We start from the raw sequence: 25,946 nt of genomic DNA on the forward strand, positions 1-25,946 counted from the left end.
ATTTGCCAGTAAAAATATGATAATTGTGTTTTTACCCTTTTATCTGGCGACAAAACTGACACCTGAATTTGCCAGTAAAAAATATGATAATTGCGTTTTTACCCTTTTATCTGGCGACAAAACTGACACCTTCATTTGCCAGTAAAAAATATGATAATTGCGTTTTTACCCTTTTATCTGGCGACAAAACTGACACCTTCATTTGCCAGTAAAAAATATGATAATTGCGTTTTTACCATTTTATCTGGCGACAAAACTGACACCTTCATTTGCCAGTAAAAAATATGATAATTGCTTTTTTTCCCTTTTATCTGGCGACAAAACTGACACCTTCATTTGCCAGTAAAAAATATGATAATTGCGTTTTTACCCTTTTATCTGGCGACAAAACTGACACCTTTATTTGCCAGTAAAAAATATGATAATTGCGTTTTTACCCTTTTATCTGGCGACAAAACTGACACCTTCATTTGCCAGTAAAAATATGATAATTGCTTTTTTACCCTGTTATCTGGCGACAAAACTGACACCTTCATTTGCCAGTAAAAATATGATAATTGCGTTTTTACCCTTTTATCTGGCGACAAAACTGACACCTTCATTTGCCAGTAAAAAATATGATAATTGCGTTTTTACCCTTTTATCTGGCGACAAAACTGACACCTTCATTTGCCAGTAAAATAAAAGGTGTCAGTTTTGTTACCAGATAAAAAAAACAATTATCATATTTTTTACTGGCAAATGAGGTACCAATGGTGTAAATGCTTAACCCGAGCTCTCGTACTCTGATGGTGCATTGTCTTTGAGTTGTGCGCCTTTTGGCGTCATCTGGTCCAACACCATGTGAGACTAGGCTCTAAGGAAAGCTGTTTCGGGTGTGGACCAATCAAATTCAAGGACAGTGCATATCATTATCATCATCAGAGTTGTGTTTTTTGTTTGCATTACGACTGCAGCTATTGTGGTCTATGCAAACATGACTCCTCGTAAAAAAGGTGTCAGGGTAAAAAAACTATTATCATATACCGCCACTACATGGGGGAGGGAATGTTGTCGATGCAGGTGAACAGCTGAGTGAGCTTCTCCAATGACGACGTGGAGGGCGGAATGTTGTCTATGCAGGTGAACAGCTGAGTGAGCTTCTCCAATGACGAGGTGGAGGGCGGAATGTTGTCTATGCAGGTGAACAGCTGAGTGAGCTTCTCCAATGACGACGTGGAGGGCGGAATGTTGTCTATGCAGGTGAACAGCTGAGTGAGCTTCTCCAATGACGACGTGGGGGGCGGAATGTTGTCTATGCAGGTGAACAGCTGAGTGAGCTTCTCCAATGACGACGTGGAGGGCGGAATGTTGTCTATGCAGGTGAACAGCTGAGTGAGCTTCTCCAATGACGACGTGGAGGGCCGGAATGTTGTCTATGCAGGTGAACAGCTGAGTGAGCTTCTCCAATGACGACGTGGAGGGCGGAATGTTGTCTATGCAGGTGAACAGCTGAGTGAGCTTCTACAATGACGACGTGGGGGGCGGAATGTTGTCTATGCAGGTGAACAGCTGAGTGAGCTTCATCAATGACGACGTGGGGGGCGGAATGTTGTCTATGCAGGTGAACAGCTGAGTGAGTTTCTCCAATGACGACGTGGAGGGCCGGAATGTTGTCTATGCAGGTGAACAGCTGAGTGAGCTTCTCCAATGACGACGTGGAGGGCCGGAATGTTGTCTATGCAGGTGAACAGCTGAGTGAGCTTCTCCAATGACGACGTGGGGGGCCGGAATGTTGTCTATGCAGGTGAACAGCTGAGTGAGCTTCTCCAATGACGACGTGGAGGGCCGGAATGTTGTATATGCAGGGTGAACAGCTGTGTGGGCTTCTCCAATGACGACGTGGGGGGCGGAATGTTGTCTATGCAGGTGAACAGCTGAGTGAGCTTCTCCAATGACGACGTGGGGGGCGGAATGTTGTCTATGCAGGTGAACAGCTGAGTGAGCTTCTCCAATGACGACGTGGGGGGCGGAATGTTGTCTATGCAGGTGAACAGCTGAGTGGGCTTCTCCAATGACGACGTGGGGGGCGGAATGTTGTCTATGCAGGTGAACAGCTGAGTGAGCTTCTCCAATGATGACAATGTAGGGGCGGAATGTTGTCTATGCAGGTGAACAGCTGAGTGAGCTTCTCCAATGACGACGTGGGGGGCGGAATGTTGTCTATGCAGGTGAACAGCTGAGTGAGCTTCTCCAATGACGACGTGGGGGGCGGAATGTTGTCTATGCAGGTGAACAGCTGAGTGAGCTTCTCCAATGACGACGTGGGGGGCGGAATGTTGTCTATGCAGGTGAACAGCTGAGTGAGCTTCTCCAATGACGACGTGGGGGGCGGAATGTTGTCTATGCAGGTGAACAACTGTGTGGGCTTCTCCAATGACGACGTGGGGGGCGGAATGTTGTCTATGCAGGTGAACAACTGTGTGGGCTTCTCCAATGACGACGTGGGGGGCGGAATGTTGTCTAAGCAGGTGAACAGCTGAGTGAGCTTCTCCAATGACGACGTGGGGGGCGGAATGTTGTCTATGCAGGTGAACAGCTGAGTGAGCTTCTCCAATGACGACGTGGGGGGCGGAATGTTGTCTATGCAGGTGAACAGCTGAGTGAGCTTCTCCGATGACGACGTGGGGGGCGGAATGTTGTCTATGCAGGTGAACAGCTGAGTGAGCTTCTCCAATGACGACGTGGGGGGCGGAATGTTGTCTATGCAGGTGAACAGCTGAGTGAGCTTCTCCAATGACGACGTGGAGGGGCGGAATGTTGTCTATGCAGGTGAACAGCTGAGTGAGCTTCTCCAATGACGACGTGGGGGGCGGAATGTTGTCTATGCAGGTGAACAGCTGAGTGAGCTTCTCCAATGACGACGTGGAGGGCCGGAATGTTGTCTATGCAGGTGAACAGCTGAGTGAGCTTCTCCAATGACGAGGTGGAGGGCGGAATGTTGTCTATGCAGGGTGAACAGCTGAGTGAGCTTCTCCAATGACGACGTGGGGGGCGGAATGTTGTCTAAGCAGGTGAACAGCTGAGTGAGCTTCTCCAATGACGACGTGGGGGGCGGAATGTTGTCTATGCAGGTGAACAGCTGAGTGAGCTTTTCCAATGACGAGGTGGAGGGCGGAATGTTGTCTATGCAGGGTGAACAGCTGAGTGAGCTTCTCCAATGACGACGTGGGGGGCGGAATGTTGTCTATGCCGGTGAACAGCTGAGTGGGCTTCTCCAATGACGACGTGGGGGGCGGAATGTTGTCTATGCAGGTGAACAACTGTGTGGGCTTCTCCAATGACGACGTGGGGGGCGGAATGTTGTCTATGCAGGTGAACAACTGTGTGGGCTTCTCCAATGACGACGTGGGGGGCGGAATGTTGTCTAAGCAGGTGAACAGCTGAGTGAGCTTCTCCAATGACGACGTGGGGGGCGGAATGTTGTCTATGCAGGTGAACAGCTGAGTGAGCTTTTCCAATGACGACGTGGGGGGCGGAATGTTGTCTATGCAGGTGAACAGCTGAGTGAGCTTCTCCAATGACGAGGTGGAGGGCGGAATGTTGTCTATGCAGGGTGAACAGCTGAGTGAGCTTCTCCAATGACGACGTGGGGGGCGGAATGTTGTCTATGCCGGTGAACAGCTGAGTGGGCTTCTCCAATGACGACGTGGGGGGCGGAATGTTGTCTATGCAGGTGAACAACTGTGTGGGCTTCTCCAATGACGACGTGGGGGGCGGAATGTTGTCTATGCAGGTGAACAACTGTGTGGGCTTCTCCAATGACGACGTGGGGGGCGGAATGTTGTCTAAGCAGGTGAACAGCTGAGTGAGCTTCTCCAATGACGACGTGGGGGGCGGAATGTTGTCTATGCAGGTGAACAGCTGAGTGAGCTTCTCCAATGACGACGTGGGGGGCGGAATGTTGTCTATGCAGGTGAACAGCTGAGTGAGCTTCTCCAATGACGACGTGGGGGGCGGAATGTTGTCTATGCAGGTGAACAGCTGAGTGAGCTTCTCCAATGACGACGTGGGGGGCGGAATGTTGTCTAAGCAGGTGAACAGCTGAGTGAGCTTCTTTGATGACGACGTGGGGGGCGGAATGTTGTCTATGCAGGTGAACAGCTGAGTGAGCTTCTCCAATGACGACGTGGGGGGCGGAATGTTGTCTATGCAGGTGAACAGCTGAGTGAGCTTCTCCGATGACGACGTGGGGGGCGGAATGTTGTCTATGCAGGTGAACAGCTGAGTGAGCTTCTCCAATGACGACGTGGGGGGCGGAATGTTGTCTATGCAGGTGAACAGCTGAGTGAGCTTCTCCAATGACGACGTGGGGGGCGGAATGTTGTCTATGCAGGTGAACAGCTGTGTGGGCTTCTCCAATGACGACGTGGGGGGCGGAATGTTGTCTATGCAGGTGAACAGCTGAGTGAGCTTCTCCGATGACGACGTGGGGGGCGGAATGTTGTCTATGCAGGTGAACAGCTGAGTGAGCTTCTCCGATGACGACGTGGGGGGCGGAATGTTGTCTATGCAGGTGAACAGCTGAGTGAGCTTCTCCGATGACGACGTGGAGGGCCGGAATGTTGTCTATGCAGGTGAACAGCTGAGTGAGCTTCTCCGATGACGACGTGGGGGGCGGAATGTTGTCTATGCAGGTGAACAGCTGAGTGAGCTTCTCCAATGACGACGTGGAGGGCCGGAATGTTGTCTATGCAGGTGAACAGCTGAGTGAGCTTCTCCGATGACGACGTGGGGGGCGGAATGTTGTATATGCAGGGTGAACAACTGTGTGGGCTTCTCCAACTACAAGTTTTTCCTGCTCTTCCTGCTGTACGCGGCGCTCCACTGCATCCTGGTCACCTTCACCGTGCTGCGGTACTTCCTCCGCTTCTGGACGGTGCGTGTGTCACTCCGTGTGTCTCCGTGTGTGTCTCCGTGTGTCTCTCCGTGTGTGTCCGTGTCTCCGTGTGTCTCTGTGTGTCTCCGTGTGTCTCCGTGTCTCCGTGTGTCTCCGTGTGTCTCCGTGTCTCCGTGTGTCTCCGTGTGTCTCCGTGTGTCTCCGTGTCTCCACTGCATCCTGGTCACCTTCACCGTGCTGCGGTACTTCCTCCGCTTCTGGACGGTGCGTGTGTCTCCGTGTGTCACCCTGTGTGTCTCCGTGTGTCTCCGTGTGTCTCCGTGTGTCACCCTGTGTGTCACTCCGTGTGTCTCCGTGTGTCTCTCTGTGTGTCTCCGTGTGTCACCCCGTGTGTGTCTCCGTGTCTCTACGTGTGTCTCTCTGTGTGTCTCCGTGTGTCTCCGTGTCTCCACTGCATCCTGGTCACCTTCACCGTGCTGCGGTACTTCCTCCGCTTCTGGACGGTGCGTGTGTCACTCCGTGTGTCTCCGTGTGTGTCTCCGTGTGTCTCTCCGTGTGTGTCCGTGTCTCCGTGTGTCTCTGTGTGTCTCCGTGTGTCTCCGTGTCTCCGTGTGTCTCCGTGTGTCTCCGTGTGTCTCCGTGTCTCCACTGCATCCTGGTCACCTTCACCGTGCTGCGGTACTTCCTCCGCTTCTGGACGGTGCGTGTGTCACTCCGTGTGTCTCCGTGTGTCTCCGTGTGTCACCCTGTGTGTCTCCGTGTGTCTCCGTGTCTCCGTGTGTCTCCGTGTGTCACCCTGTGTGTCTCCGTGTGTCTCCGTGTGTCTCCGTGTCTCCGTGTGTCTCCGTGTGTCACCCTGTGTGTCTCCGTGTGTCTCCGTGTCTCCGTGTGTCTCTGTGTGTCTCTGTGTGTCACCCCGTGTGTGTCTCCGTGTGTCTCTGTGTGTCACCCCGTGTGTGTCTCCGTGTGTCTCTGTGTGTCACCCCGTGTGTGTCTCCGTGTGTCTCCGTGTGCCTCTCCGTGTGTCACCCCGTGTGTGTCCGTGTCTCCGTGTGTCACCCCGTGTGTGTCCGTGTCTCCGTGTGTCTCCGTGTGTCTCCGTGTCTCCGTGTGTCTCCGTGTGTCTCCATGTGTGTCTCCGTGTGTGTCTCCGTGTGTCTCTCTGTGTGTCACCCTGTGTGTCTCCGTGTGTCTCCGTGTCTCCACTGCAACCTGGTCACCTTCACCGTGCTGCGGTACTTCCTCCGCTTCTGGACGGTGCGTGTCACTCCGTGTGTCACTCCGTGTGTCACTCCGTGTGTCTCCGTGTCTCTACGTGTGTCTCTCTGTGTGTCTCCGTGTGTCTCCGTGTCTCCGTGTGTCTCCGTGTCTCTACGTGTGTCTCTCTGTGTGTCTCCGTGTGTCTCCGTGTCTCCGTGTGTCTCCGTGTCTCTACGTGTGTCTCTCTGTGTGTCTCCGTGTGTCTCCGTGTGTGTCTCCGTGTGTCTCTCTGTGTGTCTCCGTGTGTCTCCGTGTGTCTCCGTGTGTCTCCGTGTCTCCGTGTGTCTCCGTGTGTCACCCTGTGTGTCTCCGTGTGTCTCCGTGTGTCACCCTGTGTGTCTCCGTGTGTCTCCGTGTCTCCGTGTGTCTCTGTGTGTCTCTGTGTGTCACCCCGTGTGTGTCTCCGTGTGTCTCTGTGTGTCTCTGTGTGTCACCCCGTGTGTGTCTCCGTGTGTCTCTGTGTGTCACCCCGTGTGTGTCCGTGTGTCTCCGTGTCTCCGTGTATCTCTGTGTGTCTCTTGTGTGTCACCCCGTGTGTGTCTCCGTGTGTCTCTGTGTGTCACCTCGTGTGTGTCTCCGTGTGTCTCTGTGTGTCACCCCGTGTGTGTCCGTGTGTCTCCGTGTCTCCGTGTGTCTCTGTGTGTCTCTTGTGTGTCACCCCGTGTGTGTCTCCGTGTGTCTCCGTGTGTCACCTCGTGTGTGTCTCCGTGTGTCTCCGTGTGCCTCTCCGTGTGTCACCCCGTGTGTGTCCGTGTCTCCGTGTGTCTCTTGTGTGTCACCCCGTGTGTGTCTCCGTGTGTCTCTGTGTGTCACCTCGTGTGTGTCTCCGTGTGTCTCCGTGTGCCTCTCCGTGTGTCACCCCGTGTGTGTCCGTGTCTCCGTGTGTCACCCCGTGTGTGTCCGTGTCTCCGTGTGTCTCTTGTGTGTCACCCCGTGTGTGTCTCCGTGTGTCTCTGTGTGTCACCTCGTGTGTGTCTCCGTGTGTCTCCGTGTGCCTCTCCGTGTGTCACCCCGTGTGTGTCCGTGTCTCCGTGTGTCACCCCGTGTGTGTCCGTGTCTCCGTGTGTCTCCGTGTGTCTCCGTGTGTCTCCGTGTGTCTCCGTGTCTCCGTGTGTCTCCGTGTGTCTCCATGTGTGTCTCCGTGTGTGTCTCCGTGTGTCTCTGTGTGTCACCCCGTGTGTGTCTCCGTGTGTCTCTGTGTGTCACCCCGTGTGTGTCTCCGTGTGTCTCCGTGTGCCTCTCCGTGTGTCACCCCGTGTGTGTCCGTGTCTCCGTGTGTCACCCCGTGTGTGTCCGTGTCTCCGTGTGTCTCCGTGTGTCTCCGTGTCTCCGTGTGTCTCCGTGTGTCTCCATGTGTGTCTCCGTGTGTGTCTCCGTGTGTCTCTCTGTGTGTCACCCTGTGTGTCTCCGTGTGTCTCCGTGTCTCCACTGCAACCTGGTCACCTTCACCGTGCTGCGGTACTTCCTCCGCTTCTGGACGGTGCGTGTCACTCCGTGTGTCACTCCGTGTGTCACTCCGTGTGTCTCCGTGTCTCTACGTGTGTCTCTCTGTGTGTCTCCGTGTGTCTCCGTGTCTCCGTGTGTCTCCGTGTCTCTACGTGTGTCTCTCTGTGTGTCTCCGTGTGTCTCCGTGTCTCCGTGTGTCTCCGTGTCTCTACGTGTGTCTCTCTGTGTGTCTCCGTGTGTCTCCGTGTGTGTCTCCGTGTGTCTCTCTGTGTGTCTCCGTGTGTCTCCGTGTGTCTCCGTGTCTCCGTGTGTCTCCGTGTGTCACCCTGTGTGTCTCCGTGTGTCTCCGTGTGTCACCCTGTGTGTCTCCGTGTGTCTCCGTGTCTCCGTGTGTCTCTGTGTGTCTCTGTGTGTCACCCCGTGTGTGTCTCCGTGTGTCTCTGTGTGTCTCTGTGTGTCACCCCGTGTGTGTCTCCGTGTGTCTCTGTGTGTCACCCCGTGTGTGTCCGTGTGTCTCCGTGTCTCCGTGTATCTCTGTGTGTCTCTTGTGTGTCACCCCGTGTGTGTCTCCGTGTGTCTCTGTGTGTCACCTCGTGTGTGTCTCCGTGTGTCTCTGTGTGTCACCCCGTGTGTGTCCGTGTGTCTCCGTGTCTCCGTGTGTCTCTGTGTGTCTCTTGTGTGTCACCCCGTGTGTGTCTCCGTGTGTCTCCGTGTGTCACCTCGTGTGTGTCTCCGTGTGTCTCCGTGTGCCTCTCCGTGTGTCACCCCGTGTGTGTCCGTGTCTCCGTGTGTCTCTTGTGTGTCACCCCGTGTGTGTCTCCGTGTGTCTCTGTGTGTCACCTCGTGTGTGTCTCCGTGTGTCTCCGTGTGCCTCTCCGTGTGTCACCCCGTGTGTGTCCGTGTCTCCGTGTGTCACCCCGTGTGTGTCCGTGTCTCCGTGTGTCTCTTGTGTGTCACCCCGTGTGTGTCTCCGTGTGTCTCTGTGTGTCACCTCGTGTGTGTCTCCGTGTGTCTCCGTGTGCCTCTCCGTGTGTCACCCCGTGTGTGTCCGTGTCTCCGTGTGTCACCCCGTGTGTGTCCGTGTCTCCGTGTGTCTCCGTGTGTCTCCGTGTGTCTCCGTGTGTCTCCGTGTCTCCGTGTGTCTCCGTGTGTCTCCATGTGTGTCTCCGTGTGTGTCTCCGTGTGTCTCTGTGTGTCACCCCGTGTGTGTCTCCGTGTGTCTCTGTGTGTCACCCCGTGTGTGTCTCCGTGTGTCTCCGTGTGCCTCTCCGTGTGTCACCCCGTGTGTGTCCGTGTCTCCGTGTGTCACCCCGTGTGTGTCCGTGTCTCCGTGTGTCTCCGTGTGTCTCCGTGTCTCCGTGTGTCTCCGTGTGTCTCCATGTGTGTCTCCGTGTGTGTCTCCGTGTGTCTCTCTGTGTGTCACCCTGTGTGTCTCCGTGTGTCTCCGTGTCTCCACTGCAACCTGGTCACCTTCACCGTGCTGCGGTACTTCCTCCGCTTCTGGACGGTGCGTGTCACTCCGTGTGTCACTCCGTGTGTCACTCCGTGTGTCTCCGTGTCTCTACGTGTGTCTCTCTGTGTGTCTCCGTGTGTCTCCGTGTCTCCGTGTGTCTCCGTGTCTCTACGTGTGTCTCTCTGTGTGTCTCCGTGTGTCTCCGTGTCTCCGTGTGTCTCCGTGTCTCTACGTGTGTCTCTCTGTGTGTCTCCGTGTGTCTCCGTGTGTGTCTCCGTGTGTCTCTCTGTGTGTCTCCGTGTGTCTCCGTGTGTCTCCGTGTGTCTCCGTGTCTCCGTGTGTCTCCGTGTGTCACCCTGTGTGTCTCCGTGTGTCTCCGTGTGTCACCCTGTGTGTCTCCGTGTGTCTCCGTGTCTCCGTGTGTCTCTGTGTGTCTCTGTGTGTCACCCCGTGTGTGTCTCCGTGTGTCTCTGTGTGTCTCTGTGTGTCACCCCGTGTGTGTCTCCGTGTGTCTCTGTGTGTCACCCCGTGTGTGTCCGTGTGTCTCCGTGTCTCCGTGTATCTCTGTGTGTCTCTTGTGTGTCACCCCGTGTGTGTCTCCGTGTGTCTCTGTGTGTCACCTCGTGTGTGTCTCCGTGTGTCTCTGTGTGTCACCCCGTGTGTGTCCGTGTGTCTCCGTGTCTCCGTGTGTCTCTGTGTGTCTCTTGTGTGTCACCCCGTGTGTGTCTCCGTGTGTCTCCGTGTGTCACCTCGTGTGTGTCTCCGTGTGTCTCCGTGTGCCTCTCCGTGTGTCACCCCGTGTGTGTCCGTGTCTCCGTGTGTCTCTTGTGTGTCACCCCGTGTGTGTCTCCGTGTGTCTCTGTGTGTCACCTCGTGTGTGTCTCCGTGTGTCTCCGTGTGCCTCTCCGTGTGTCACCCCGTGTGTGTCCGTGTCTCCGTGTGTCACCCCGTGTGTGTCCGTGTCTCCGTGTGTCTCTTGTGTGTCACCCCGTGTGTGTCTCCGTGTGTCTCTGTGTGTCACCTCGTGTGTGTCTCCGTGTGTCTCCGTGTGTCTCCGTGTGTCTCCGTGTGTCTCCGTGTGTCTCCGTGTGTCTCCATGTGTGTCTCCGTGTGTGTCTCCGTGTGTCTCTCTGTGTGTCACCCTGTGTGTCTCCGTGTGTGTCTCCGTGTGTCTCTCTGTGTGTCTCCGTGTGTCTCCGTGTGTCTCCGTGTCTCCACTGCAACCTGGTCACCTTCACCGTGCTGCGGTACTTCCTCCGCTTCTGGACGGTGCGTGTCACTCCGTGTGTCTCCGTGTGTCTCTCTGTGTGTCACCCCGTGTGTCACTCCGTGTGTCTCCGTGTGTCTCTCCGTGTGTCTCCGTGTGTCACCCTGTGTGTCTCCGTGTGTGTCTCCGTGTGTCTCTCTGTGTGTCACCCCGTGTGTCACTCCGTGTGTCTCCGTGTGTCTCTCCGTGTGTCTCTCCGTGTGTCACCCCGTGTGTGTCTCCGTGTGTCTCCGTGTGCATCTCCGTGTGTCACCCCGTGTGTGTCTCCGTGTGTCTCCGTGTGCATCTCCGTGTGTCACCCCGTGTGTGTCTCCGTGTGTCTCCGTGTGCATCTCCGTGTGTCACCCCGTGTGTGTCCGTGTGTCTCCGTGTGTCACTCCGTGTGTCTCCGTGTGTCTCTCTGTGTGTCACCCCGTGTGTCACTCCGTGTGTCTCCGTGTGTCTCTCCGTGTGTCTCTGTGTGTCACCCTGTGTGTCTCCGTGTCTCCACTGCATCCTGGTCACCTTCACTGTGCTGCGGTACTTCCTCCGCTTTGGACGGTGCGTGTCACTCCGTGTGTCTCTCCGTGTGTCTCTCTGTGTGTCTCTTTGTGTGTCTCCGTGTGTCTCCGTGTGTCTCTCTGTGTGTCTCTCTGTGTGTCTCCGTGTGTCTCTCCGTGTGTCTCCCCGTGTGTCACCCCGTGTGTCTCTCCGTGTGTCTCTCCGTGTGTCTCTCCGTGTGTCTCTCCGTGTGTCTCCCCGTGTGTCTCTCTGTGTGTCTTCGTGTCTCCGTGTGTCTCTACGTGTGTCTCTCCGTGTGTCTCTCCGTGTGTCTCTCCGTGTGTCACCCTGTGTGTCTCCGTGTGTCTCCGTGTCTCCATGTGTCTCCTTGTGTCACCCCGCGTGTCTCCTTGTGTCACCCCGCGTGTCTCCTTGTGTCACCCCGCGTGTCTCCTTGTGTCACCCCGCGTGTCTCCTTGTGTCACCCCGCGTGTCTCCTTGTGTCACCCCGCGTGTCTCCTTGTGTCACCCCGCGTGTCTCCTTGTGTCACCCCGCGTGTCTCCTTGTGTCACCCCGCGTGTCTCCTTGTGTCACCCCGCGTGTCTCCTTGTGTCACCCCGCGTGTCTCCATGTCTCCCCGCGTGTTATCCGTCTCTCCCCGTGTGTTTCCCCGTGTCTCTCCCCATTTCTCTACGTGTTTCCCCGCGTGTCTCCCCGTGTCTCTCCCCGTGTCTCCCCGTGTCTCTCCCCGTGTCTCTCCCCGTGTCTCTCCCCGTGTCTCCCCGTGTCTCCCCGTGTCTCTCCCCGTGTCTCCCCGTGTCTCTCCCCATTTCTCTACGTGTTTCCCCGCGTGTCTTCCCGTGTCTCTCCCCGTGTCTCCCCGTGTCTCTCCCCGTGTCTCCCCGTGTCTCTCCCCGTGTCTTCCCGTGTCTCTCCCCGTGTCTCCCCGTGTCTCTCCCCGTGTCTCCCCGTGTCTCTCCCCGTGTCTCCCCGTGTCTCCCCGCGTGTCTCCCCGTGTCTCCGTGTGTCTCCTTGTGTCACCCCGCGTGTCTCCATGTCTCCCCGCGTGTTATCCGTGTGTCTCCGTGTCTTTCCGTGGCTCTCCCCGTGTCTCTCCCCGTGTCTCCCTGTGTCTCCCCGCGTGTCTCTCCGTGTCTCCCCGTGTGTCTCTCCCCGTGTCTCCCTGTGTCTCCCCGCGTGTCTCCCCGCGTGTCTCCCCGTGTGTCTCCCCGTGTCTCCCCGTGTCTCTCCCCGTGTCTCCCTGTGTCTCCCCGCGTGTCTCCCCGTGTGTCTCCCCGTGTCTCCCCGTGTCTCTCCCCGTGTCTCTCCGTGTCTCCCCGTGTCTCTCCCCGCGTGTCTCCCCGCGTGTCTCCCCGCGTGTCTCCCCGTGTCTCTCCCCGTGTCTCTCCCCGTGTCTCTCCCCGTGTCTCTCCCCGCGTGTCTCTGTGCGTAGGAGGGTCTGGCCGACACCCAGGCACGATTCCACATCCTCTTCCTGTTCTTCGTGGCCGCGATGTTCTCCGTGAGTCTCGTGTCACTCCTCGGGTACCACGGCTGGCTACTCGCCATCAACTCCACCACGCTCGGTACGGACCCATAGACGCACACACAGAGACACACACACACATAGACACACCCATAGAGACCCCCATAGAGATAGAGAGAGACACACACACACCCAGAGACACACACACACACACACACATAGACACCCACACACACACAGAGACACACACACAGAGACACACACACACATAGACACACCCATAGAGACCCCCCATAGAGATAGAGAGAGACACACACACACCCAGAGACACACACACACACAACAACAACAACCGCCATTCGCCACTAAGTGGCGGTGACGTCACCACGACGCTTGTGCCAGGCCATGTGCACCTTGAGGCCACGTGAAGTGTCGAACGCCCGCTGGCAGGAGGTCACGGGGCAGACCCAGGTGCCACGGGTCGACTGACCGAGATGACCGAGATGACTGGCTGATGCACCACCTGTGCCCCCTACTGTGCCAACTTGCTGTGCTTTAGCCACCCGGCGCTCCGCTCGTTGTTGTGAGCGTCGCTCCTCCGCCCTCCGTTGTTGTTGGAGGGCGACTGCCTCCAACTGCCCAGTAGCGTCCTTCACGAGCCTCCTCCACTGAGGCCGATCTTGACACCGAGAGAGACACACACACAGAGACCCCCACACACACACACCCATAGACACCCACACACACACAGAGACCCACACACACACACACCCATATACACCCCCATAGAGATAGACACACACACACCCACAGAGACACACACCCATAGACACCCACACACACACAGAGACCCCCACACACACACACCCATAGACACACACACACCTATAGACACCCACACACACACACACCCATAGACACCCATAGACACACACACACACAGATAGAGACCCACACCCATAGACACCCACACACACACAGAGACCCCCACACACACACACCCATAGACACCCACACCCATAGACACCCATAGACACACACACACACACATAGAGACCCCCATAGAGATAGAGAGAGACACACACACCCACAGAGACACACACACACATAGACACCCACACACACACAGAGACCCAAACACACACACACATAGACACACACACACAGACCCATAGAGAACCCCATAGAGATAGAGAGAGACACACACACACCCACAGAGAGACACACACACACATAGACACCCACACACACACAGAGACCCAAACACACACACACATAGACACACACACACACAGACCCATAGAGATCCCCATAGAGATAGAGAGAGACACACACACCCACAGACACACACCACCCCTCACCACCCCTCACTACCCTCACCACCCCTCCCCACCCCTCACCACCACCACCCTCACCACCCTCACCACCCTCACCACCCCTCACCACCCTCACAACCCTCACCACCCTCACCACCCCTCACCACCCTCACCACCCCTCACCACCCCTAGAGGCGTTCCGAGCCCCGGTGTTCCGTGGTGGTGGTGAGGCCGAAGGCTTCGGCCTGGGCCTGGTGCAGAATGTGCGGCAGGTGATGGGTGACGACCCACGGCTCTGGCTGCTGCCGATATTCACCAGGTAGGTGCCAACACTCACCAACACGCCACTCACCATCATGCCACTCACTCACCCACCCACTCACTCACTCACCCACTCACTCACTCACTCACCCACTCACCCACTCACTTGCTCACCCACCCACCCACCCACTCACTCACTCACCCACTCACCAACACACCACTCACCCACCCACCCACCCACTCACTCACCCACTCACCCACTCACTTGCTCACCCACCCACCCACTCACCCACCCACCCACTCACTCACCCACTCACTCACCCACTCACCCACCCACTCACCCACCCACTCACCCACCCACTCACCCACTCACCCACCCACTCACCCACCCACTCACCCACCCACTCACCCACCCACTCACCCACTCACTCACCCACTCACTCACCCACTCACCCACCCACTCACCCACCCATTCACTCACCCACCCACCCACCCACCCACCCACCCACCCACCCACCCACTCACCCACCCACTCACCCACTCACCCACCCACTCACCCACCCACTCACTCACTCACCCACCCACTCACTCCCCCACCCACTCACCCACCCACTCACCCACCCACCCACCCACTCACTCACCCACTCACTCACTCACCCACTCACTCACCCACCCACTCACTTACCCACCCACCCACTCACCCACTCACTCACCCACTCACTCACCCACTCACCCACCCACTCACCCACCCACTCACTCACCCACCCACCCACCCACCCACCCACTCACCCACCCACTCACCCACTCACCCACCCACTCACCCACCCACTCACTCACTCACCCACCCACTCACTCCCCCACCCACTCACCCACCCACTCACCCACTCACCCCCCCACTCACTCACCCCCCCACTCACTCACCCACTCACCCCCCCACTCACTCACCCACTCACCCACTCACTCACCCACCCACTCACCCACCCACTCACCCACCCACCCACTCACCCCCCCACTCACCCACCCACTCACTCACTCACCCACTCACTCACTCACCCACCCACCCACTCACCCACCCACCCACCCACTCACCCACCCACTCACCCACCCACCCCCCCACTCACCCACCCACCCACTCACTCACCCACTCACTTACCCACCCACCCCCCCACTCACTCACCCACCCACCCACTCACCCACCCACTCACCCACCCACTCACTCACCCACTCACTCACTCACCCACCCACTCACTCACTCACCCACCCACTCACCCACCCACTCACCCACCCACTCACCCACCCACCCACCCACCCACTCACCCACTCACCCACTCACCCACCCACTCACCCCCCCACTCACCCCCCCACTCACCCACCCACTCACCCCCCCACTCACCCACCCACTCACCCCCCCACTCACCCCCCCACTCACCCACCCACTCACCCCCCCACTCACTCACCCACTCACCCCCCCACTCACTCACCCACTCACCCCCCCACTCACTCACCCACTCACTTACCCACCCACCCCCCCACTCACTCACCCACCCACCCACTCACCCACCCACTCACCCACCCACTCACTCACCCACTCACTCACTCACCCACTCACTCACCCACCCACTCACTTACCCACCCACCCACTCACCCACTCACTCACCCACTCACTCACCCACTCACCCACCCACTCACCCACCCACTCACTCACCCACCCACCCACCCACCCACCCACCCACTCACCCACCCACTCACCCACTCACCCACCCACTCACCCACCCACTCACTCACTCACCCACCCACTCACTCCCCCACCCACTCACCCACCCACTCACCCACTCACCCCCCCACTCACTCACCCCCCCACTCACTCACCCACTCACCCCCCCACTCACTCACCCACTCACCCACTCACTCACCCACCCACTCACCCACCCACTCACCCACCCACCCACTCACCCCCCCACTCACCCACCCACTCACTCACTCACCCACTCACTCACTCACCCACCCACCCACTCACCCACCCACCCACCCACTCACCCACCCACTCACCCACCCACCCCCCCACTCACCCACCCACCCACTCACTCACCCACTCACTTACCCACCCACCCCCCCACTCACTCACCCACCCACCCACTCACCCACCCACTCACCCACCCACTCACTCACCCACTCACTCACTCACCCACCCACTCACTCACTCACCCACCCACTCACCCACCCACTCACCCACCCACTCACCCACCCACCCACCCACCCACTCACCCACTCACCCACTCACCCACCCACTCACCCCCCCACTCACCCCCCCACTCACCCACCCACTCACCCCCCCACTCACCCACCCACTCACCCCCCCACTCACCCCCCCACTCACCCACCCACTCACCCCCCCACTCACTCACCCACTCACCCCCCCACTCACTCACCCACTCACCCCCCCACTCACTCACCCACTCACTTACCCACCCACCCCCCCACTCACTCACCCACCCACCCACTCACCCACCCACTCACCCACCCACTCACTCACCCACTCACTCACTCACCCACCCACTCACTCACTCACTCACCCACCCACTCACCCACCCACCCACCCACCCACTCACCCACCCACTCACTCACCCACTCACTCACCCACTCACCCACTCACTCACTCACCCCCCCACTCACTCACCCACTCACCCCCCCACACAGTCTAGGGGATGGACAGTCGTTCCCGACGCGTCGGAAGGACGAGGCCACCAGCCGCTTGCTGGGTCCGCGCCACCGCCACGCGGGGCGCACACTCGCCACGCCGGATGATGATGATGATGATGATGACGAGGAGGAGGAGCACACGGTGTTTGGTGACTCACCCATCTACTCACTCACTCACTCACCTACTCACCCGCTCACCTACCTACTCACCCACCCACTCACCCACCCACCTACTCACTGTCTCACTCACCCACCCACTCACTCACTCACCCACTCACCTACTCACCCACTCACTCACTCACCTACTCACCCACTCACCCACTCACTCATTCACCCACTCACCCACTCACTCACTCACTCACCTACTCACCCACTCACTCACCTACTCACCCGCTCACCTACCTACTCACCCACCCACTCACCCACCCACCTACTCACTGTCTCACTCACCCACCCACTCACTCACTCACCCACTCACCTACTCACCCACTCACTCACTCACCTACTCACCCACTCACCCACTCACTCATTCACCCACTCACTCACTCACTCACCTACTCACCCACTCACTCACCTACTCACCCGCTCACCTACCTACTCACCCACCCACTCACCCACCCACCTACTCACTGTCTCACTCACCCACCCACTCACTCACTCACCTACTCACCCACTCACTCATTCACCTACTCACCCACTCACCCACTCACCTACTCACCCACTCACTCACTCACCTACTCACCCACTCACCCACTCACTCATTCACCCACTCACCCACTCACTCACTCACTCACCTACTCACCCACTCACTCACCTACTCACCCGCTCACCTACCTACTCACCCACCCACTCACCCACCCACCTACTCACTGTCTCACTCACCCACCCACTCACTCACTCACCTACTCACCCACTCACTCATTCACCTACTCACCCACTCACCCACTCACCTACTCACCCACTCACTCACTCACCTACTCACCCACTCACCCACTCACTCATTCACCCACTCACCCACTCACTCACTCACTCACCTACTCACCCACTCACTCACTCACCTACTCACTCACTCACTCATCCGCTCACCTACCTACTCACTCACTCACCTACTCACCCACTCACTCATTCACCTACTCACCCGCTCACCTACCTACTCACTCACTTACCTACTTACCCACTCACTCACCTACTCACCCACTCACTCACTCACCTACTCACCCACTCACTCACTCACCTACTCACCCATCTACTCACTCACTCACCTACTCACCCACTCACTCACTCACCTACTCACCCACTCACTCACTCACCTACTCACCCACTCACTCACTCACTCACCTACTCACCCATCTACTCACTCACTCACTCACCTACTCACCCACTCACTCACTCACCTACTCACTCACTCACCTACTCACCCACTCACTCACCTACTCACCCACTCACTCATTCACCTACTCACCCGCTCACCTACCTACTCACTCACTCACCTACTCACTCACTCACTCATCTACTCACCCACTCGCTCACTCACCTACTCACCCACTCACCTACCTACTCACTCACTCACTCACCTACTCACCCGCTCACCCACTCACCTACTCACCCACTCACCTACCTACTCACTCACTCACCTACTCACCCACTCACCCACTCACTCATTCACCTACTCACCCACTCACTCACTCACCTACTCACCCACTCACTCACTCACTCACTCACCTACTCACCCACTCACTCACTCACCTACTCACCCAATTACCTACCTACTCACTCACTCACTCACCCACTCACTCACCTACTCACCCACTCACTCACTCACTCACCTACTCACCCACTCACTCACTCACCCACTCACTCACTCACTCACTCACCTACTCACCCACTCACTCACTCACCTACTCACCCACTCACTCACTCACCTACTCACCCAATCACCTACCTACTCACTCACTCACTCACTCACCCACTCACTCACTCACCTACTCACCCACTCACTCACTCACCTACTCACCCACTCACTCACCTACTCACTCACTCACTCACCTACTCACTCACTCACCCACTCACTCACTCATCTACTCACCCACTCGCTCACTCACTCACCTACTCACTCATTCACTCACTCACCCACCCACTCACCCACCCACTCACCCACTCACTCACTCACCTACTCACCCGCTCACCTACCTACTCACCCACTCACTCACTCACCCACCCACTCACCCACCCACTCACCCACTCACTCACTCACTCACCTACTCACCCACTCACTCACTCACTCACTCACCTACTCACCCACTCACTCATTCACCTACTCACCCACTCACTCATTCACCTACTCACCCACTCACTCACTCACCTACTCACCCACCCACTCACTCACTCACCCACTCACCCACTCACTCATTCACCTACTCACCCGCTCACCTACCTACTCACTCACTCACCCGCTCACCCACTCGCTCACTCACTCACCTACTCACCCACCCACTCACCCACCCACCTACTCACTGTCTCACTCACCCACTCACTCACTCACTCACTCACTCACTCACTCACTCACTCACTCACTCACTCACCTACTCACCCACTCACTCATTCACCTACTCACCCACTCACCTACCTACTCACTCATTCACCTACTCACCCACTCACCTACCTACTCACTCACTCACTCACCTACTCACTCACTCACCTACCTACTCACTCACTCACTCACTCACCTACTCACCCACTCACTCACCTACTCACCCACTCACTCATTCACCTACTCACCCACTCACCTACCTACTCACTCACTCACCTACTCACCCACTCACCCACTCACTCATTCACCTACTCACCCACTCACTCACTCACCTACTCACCCACTCACTCACTCACCTACTCACCCACTCACTCACTCACCTACTCACCCAATCACCTACCTACTCACTCACTCACTCACCCACTCACTCACTCACCTACTCACCCACTCACTCACTCACTCACTCACCTACTCACCCACTCACTCACTCACCTACTCACCCACTCACTCACTCACCTACTCACCCACTCACTCACTCACTCACTCACCTACTCACCCACTCACTCACTCACCTACTCACCCAATCACCTACCTACTCACTCACTCACTCACCCACTCACTCACTCACCTACTCACCCACTCACTCATTCACCTACTCACCCGCTCACCTACCTACTCACTCACTCACTCACTCACCTACTCACCCACTCACTCATTCACCTACTCACCCACTCACCCATCTACTCACTCACTCATTCACCTACTCACCCACTCACTCATTCACCTACTCACCCGCTCACCTACCTACTCACTCACTCACTCACCTACTCACCCACTCACTCATTCACCTACTCACCCGCTCACCTACCTACTCACTCACTCACTCACCTACTCACCCACTCACTCATTCACCTACTCACCCACTCACTCATTCACCTACTCACTCACTCACCTACTCACCCACTCACTCATTCACCTACTCACCCGCTCACCTACCTACTCACTCACTCACTCACCTACTTACCCACTCACCTACCTACTCACCCACCCACTCACCCACCCACTCACCCACCCACCTACTCACTGTCTCACTCACCCACTCACTTACTCACTCACTCACCTACTCACCCTCCCACTCACCCACCCACCTACTCACTGTCTCACTCACCCACCCACTCACTGTCTCACTCACCCACTCACTCACTCACCTACTCACCCTCCCACTCACCCACCCACCTACTCACCCACCTACTCACCCTCCCACTCACCCACTCACCCACCCACCCAACCACCCACTCACCCTCCCACTCACCCGCCCTTGCCCTTCCACCCACCCACCAATTCACCCGCTCACTCACCCACCCACCCACTCACCCGCTCACTCACTCACCCTCCCACTCACCCGCCCTCTCTCTCACCTGCTCACTCACTCTCTCGCTCTATCGCCCGCTCGCCCGCCCACTCACTCTTTCACTCACCCACCCACTCACCCACCCACTCACCCACCCACTCACCCACCCACTCACTCACTCACTCACCCACCCACTCACCCACTCACCCACCCACCCTCTCACTCACTCTCTCGCTCTCTCGCCCGCTCGCCCGCCCACTCACTCTCTCACTCACTCACCCACTCACCCACCCACCCACCCACTCACCCATTCACCCACCCACTCACCCACCCACCCACTCACCCACCCACCCACTCACCCACCCACCCACCCACCCACTCACCCACCCATTCACCCACCCACCCATTCACCCACCCACTCACCCACCCACTCACCCACTCACCCACCCACCCAACCACCCACTCACCCACCCACTTACCCACCCACTCACCCACCCACCAACCCACTCACCCACCCACTCACCCACCCACTCACCCACTCACCCACCCACCCACCCACCCACCCACTCACCCACCCACCCACCCACCCACTCACCCACCCACCCACCCACCCACCCACTCACTCACCCACCCACCCACCCACCCATTCCCCCACCCACTCACCCACCCACCCACTCACCCACCCACTCACCCACCCACCCACTCACCCACCCACCCACCCACCCACCTACTCACCCCCCCCTCCACCCCCCCCCCACCCACTCACCCACCCACCCACCCACTCACCCACCCACTCACCCACCCACCCACTCACCCACTCACCCATCCACTCACCCACCCACTCACCCACCCACCCACCCACCCACCCACTCACCCACCCACCCACCCACCCACCCACTCACCCACCCACTCACCCACCCACCCACCCACTCACTCACCCACCCACTCACTCACCCACCCACTCACCCACCCACCCACTAACCCTTCCACTCACCCACCCACTCACCCTTCCACTCACCCACCCACTCACCCACCCACTCACCCACCCACCCACCCACTCACCCACTCACCCACCCACTCACCCACCCACCCACTCACTCGCCCACCTACTCACCCACCCACTCACCCACCCACTCACTCACCCACCCACTCACTCACTCACCCACCCACTACCCCACCCACTCACTCACCCACCCACTCACCCACCCACCCACTAACCCTTCCACTCACCCACCCACTCACCCTTCCACTCACCCACCCACTCACCCACCCACTCACCCACCCACTCACCCACCCACCCACTCACCCACTCACCCACCCACTCTCCCACCCACTCACCCACCTACTCACCCACCCACTCACCCACCCACCCACTCACCAACCCACCCACTCACCCACCCACCTACTCACTGTCTCACTCACCCACTCACTCACTCACTCACCTACTCACCCTCCCACTCACCCACCCACCTACTCACTGTCTCACTCACCCACCCACTCACTGTCTCACTCACCCACTCACTCACTCACCTACTCACCCTCCCACTCACCCACCCACCTACTCAACCACCTACTCACCCTCCCACTCACCCACTCACCCACCCACCCAACCACCCACTCACCCTCCCACTCACCCGCCCTTCCACCCACCCACCAATTCACCCGCTCACTCACCCACCCACCCACTCACCCGCTCACTCACTCACCCTCCCACTCACCCGCCCTCTCTTTCACCTGCTCACTCACTCTCTCGCTCTATCGCCCGCTCGCCCGCCCACTCACTCTTTCACTCACCCACCCACTCACCCACCCACTCATCCACCCACTCACTCACTGACTCACCCACCCACTCACCCACCCACCCACCCACTCACTCACTCTCTCGCTCTCTCGCCCGCTCGCCCGCCCACTCACTCTCTCACTCACTCACCCACTCACCCACCCACCCACCCACTCACCCATCCACCCACCCACTCACCCACCCACCCACTCACCCACCCACCCACCCACCCACCCACCCACCCACCCACTCACCCACCCATTCACCCACCCACCCATTCACCCACCCACTCACCCACCCACTCACCCACTCACCCACCCACCCAACCACCCACTCACCCACCCACTTACCCACCCACTCACCCACCCACCCACCCACTCACCCACCCACCCACTCACCCACCCACTCACCCACTCACCCACCCACCAACCCACCCACCCACTCACCCACCCACCCACCCACCCACTCACCCACCCACCCACCCACCCACTCACCCACCCACCCACTCACCCACCCACCCCACCCACTCACTCACCACCCACCCACCCACCCATTCCCCCACCCACTCACTCACCCACCCACCCACTCACCCACCCACCCACTCACCCACTCACTCACCCACCCACTCACCTACCCACTCACCCACCCACTCATCCACCCACTCACCCACCCACCCACTCACTCACCCACTTACTCACCCACCCACTCACCCACCCACTCACTCACCCACCCACCCACCCACCCACTCACCCACTCACCCACCCACTCACTCACCCACCCACTCACTCACCCACCCACTCACCCACCCACTAACCCTTCCACTCACCCACCCACTCACCCTTCCACTCACCCACCCACTCACCCACCCACTCACCCACCCACTCACCCACCCACTCACCCACCTACTCACCCTTCCACTCACCCACCCACTCACCCACCCACTCACCCACCCACTCACCCACCTACTCACCCACCCACTCACCCACCCACCCACTCACTCACCCACCCACCCACCCACTCACTCACCCACCCACTCACCTACCTACTCACCCACCCACTCATCCACCCACTCACCCACCCACCCACTCACTCACCCACCTACTCACCCACCCACTCACCCACCCACCCACTCACTCACCCACTCACCCACTCACCCACCCACTCACTCACCCACCCACCCACTCACTCACCCACCCACTCACCCACCCACCCACCCACTAACCCTTCCACTCACCCACCCACTCACCCTTCCACTCACCCACCCACTCACCCTTCCACTCACCCACCCACTCACCCACCCACTCACCCACCCACCCACCCACTCACCCACCCACTCACCCACCCACCCACTCACTCGCCCACCTACTCACCCACCCACTCACCCACCCACTCACTCACCCACCCACTCACTCACTCACTCACCCACCCACTAACCCACCCACTCACTCACCCACCCACTCACCCACCCACCCACTAACCCTTCCACTCACCCACCCACTCACCCTTCCACTCACCCACCCACTCACCCACCCACTCACCCACCCACTCACCCACTCACCCACCCACCCACTCACCCACTCACCCACCCACTCTCCCACCCACTCACCCACCTACTCACCCACCCACTCACCCACCCACCCACTCACCCACCCACCTACTCACTGTCTCACTCACCCACTCACTCACTCACTCACCTACTCACCCTCCCACTCACCCACCCACCTACTCACTGTCTCACTCACCCACCCACTCACTGTCTCACTCACCCACTCACTCACTCACTCACCTACTCACCCTCCCACTCACCCACCCACCTACTCAACCACCTACTCACCCTCCCACTCACCCACTCACCCACCCACCCAACCACCCACTCACCCTCCCACTCACCCGCCCTTCCACCCACCCACCAATTCACCCGCTCACTCACCCACCCACCCACTCACCCGCTCACTTACTCACCCTCCCACTCACCCGCCCTCTCTTTCACCTGCTCACTCACTCTCTCGCTCTATCGCCCGCTCGCCCGCCCACTCACTCTTTCACTCACCCACCCACTCACCCACCCACTCACCCACCCACTCACCCACCCACTCACTCACTCTCTCGCTCTCTCGCCCGCTCGCCCGCCCACTCACTCTCTCACTCACTCACCCACTCACCCACCCACCCACCCACTCACCCACCCACCCACCCACTCACCCACCCACCCACCCACCCACCCACTCACCCATCCACCCACCCACTCACCCACCCACCCACTCACCCACCCACCCACTCACCCACCCACCACCCACTCACCCACCCACCCACCCACCCACCCACCCACTCACCCACCCATTCACCCACCCACCCATTCACCCATCCACTCACCCACCCCACTCACCCACTCACCCACCCACCCAACCACCCACTCACCCACCCACTTACCCACCCACTCACCCACCCACCCACCCACCCACCCACTCACCCACCCACTCACCCACTCACCCACCCACCCACCCACCCACCCACTCACCCACCCACCCACCCACCCACTCACCCACCCACCCACCCACTCACCCCCCCACCCACTCACTCACTCACCCACCCACCCATTCCCCACCCACTCACTCACCCACCCACCCACTCACTCACTCACCCACCCACCCACTCACCCACCCCACCCACCCACTCACCCACCCACCCACCCACCTACTCACCCCCCCCTCCACCCCCCCCCCACCCACTCACCCACCCACTCACCCACCCACTCACCCACCCACCCACTCACCCACTCACCCACCCACTCACCCCACCCACTCACCCACCCACCCACTCACTCACCCACCCACCCACCCACCCACCCCACTCACCCACCCACCCACTCACCCACCCACCCACTCACTCATCCACCTACTCAACCACCCACTCACCTACCCACTCACCCACCCACTCATCCACCCACCCACCCACTCACCCACCCACTCACCCACCCACCCACCACCCACCCACCCACTCACTCACCCACCTACTCACCCACCTACTCACCCACCCACTCACCTACCCACTCACCTACCCACTCACCCACCCACCTACCCACCCACTCACCCACCCACCCACTCACCACCCACCCACCCACCCACTCACCCACCCACCCACTCACCCACCCACCCACTAACCCTCCACTCACCCACCTACTCACCCTTCCACTCACCCACCCACTCACCCACCCACTCACCCACCTACTCACCCTTCCACCACCCACCTACTCACCCTTCCACTCACCCACCCACCTACTCACCCTTCCACTCACCCACCCACTCACCCACCCACTCACCCACCCACTCACCCACCTACTCACCCACCCACTCACCCACCCACCCACTCACTCACCCACCCACCCACTCACCCACTCACTCACCCACCCACTCACCTACCCACTCACCCACCCACTCATCCACCCACTCACCCACCCACCCACCCACTCACTCACCCACCTACTCACCCACCCACTCACCCACCCACCACTCACCCACCCCACCCACCCACCCACTCACCCACTCACCCACTCACCCACCCACTCACCACCCACAACCCTTCCACTCACCCACCCACTCACCCTCACTCACCCACCCACTCACCCACCCACCACCCACCCACTCACCCACCACTCACCCTCCACTCACCCACCCACCACCCACCCACACACCCACCCACTCACCCACCTACTCACCCACCCACTCACCCACCCCCC

At 58.9% G+C, this 25,946-nt stretch overlaps 1 protein-coding gene across 1 annotated transcript; it reads left to right on the plus strand.

Moving 5' to 3' along the window:
- Positions 1–4,733: 4,733 nt before the first annotated feature.
- LOC144955035 (palmitoyltransferase ZDHHC2-like) lies at positions 4,734–16,698 on the plus strand (the record flags this gene model as incomplete). Its single annotated transcript, XM_078885378.1, has 4 exons — positions 4,734–4,918; positions 12,240–12,372; positions 13,781–13,907; positions 16,547–16,698. Coding segments are annotated over exons 1-4 (568 nt in total), but the record flags the coding sequence as incomplete, so codon positions are not given.
- Between the last annotated feature and the right edge of the window lie 9,248 nt (positions 16,699–25,946).

The sequence above is a fragment of the Lampetra fluviatilis genome, unplaced genomic scaffold (assembly GCF_964198595.1).
Source record: "Lampetra fluviatilis unplaced genomic scaffold, kcLamFluv1.1 SCAFFOLD_746, whole genome shotgun sequence".
Taxonomy (NCBI): domain Eukaryota; kingdom Metazoa; phylum Chordata; class Hyperoartia; order Petromyzontiformes; family Petromyzontidae; genus Lampetra; species Lampetra fluviatilis.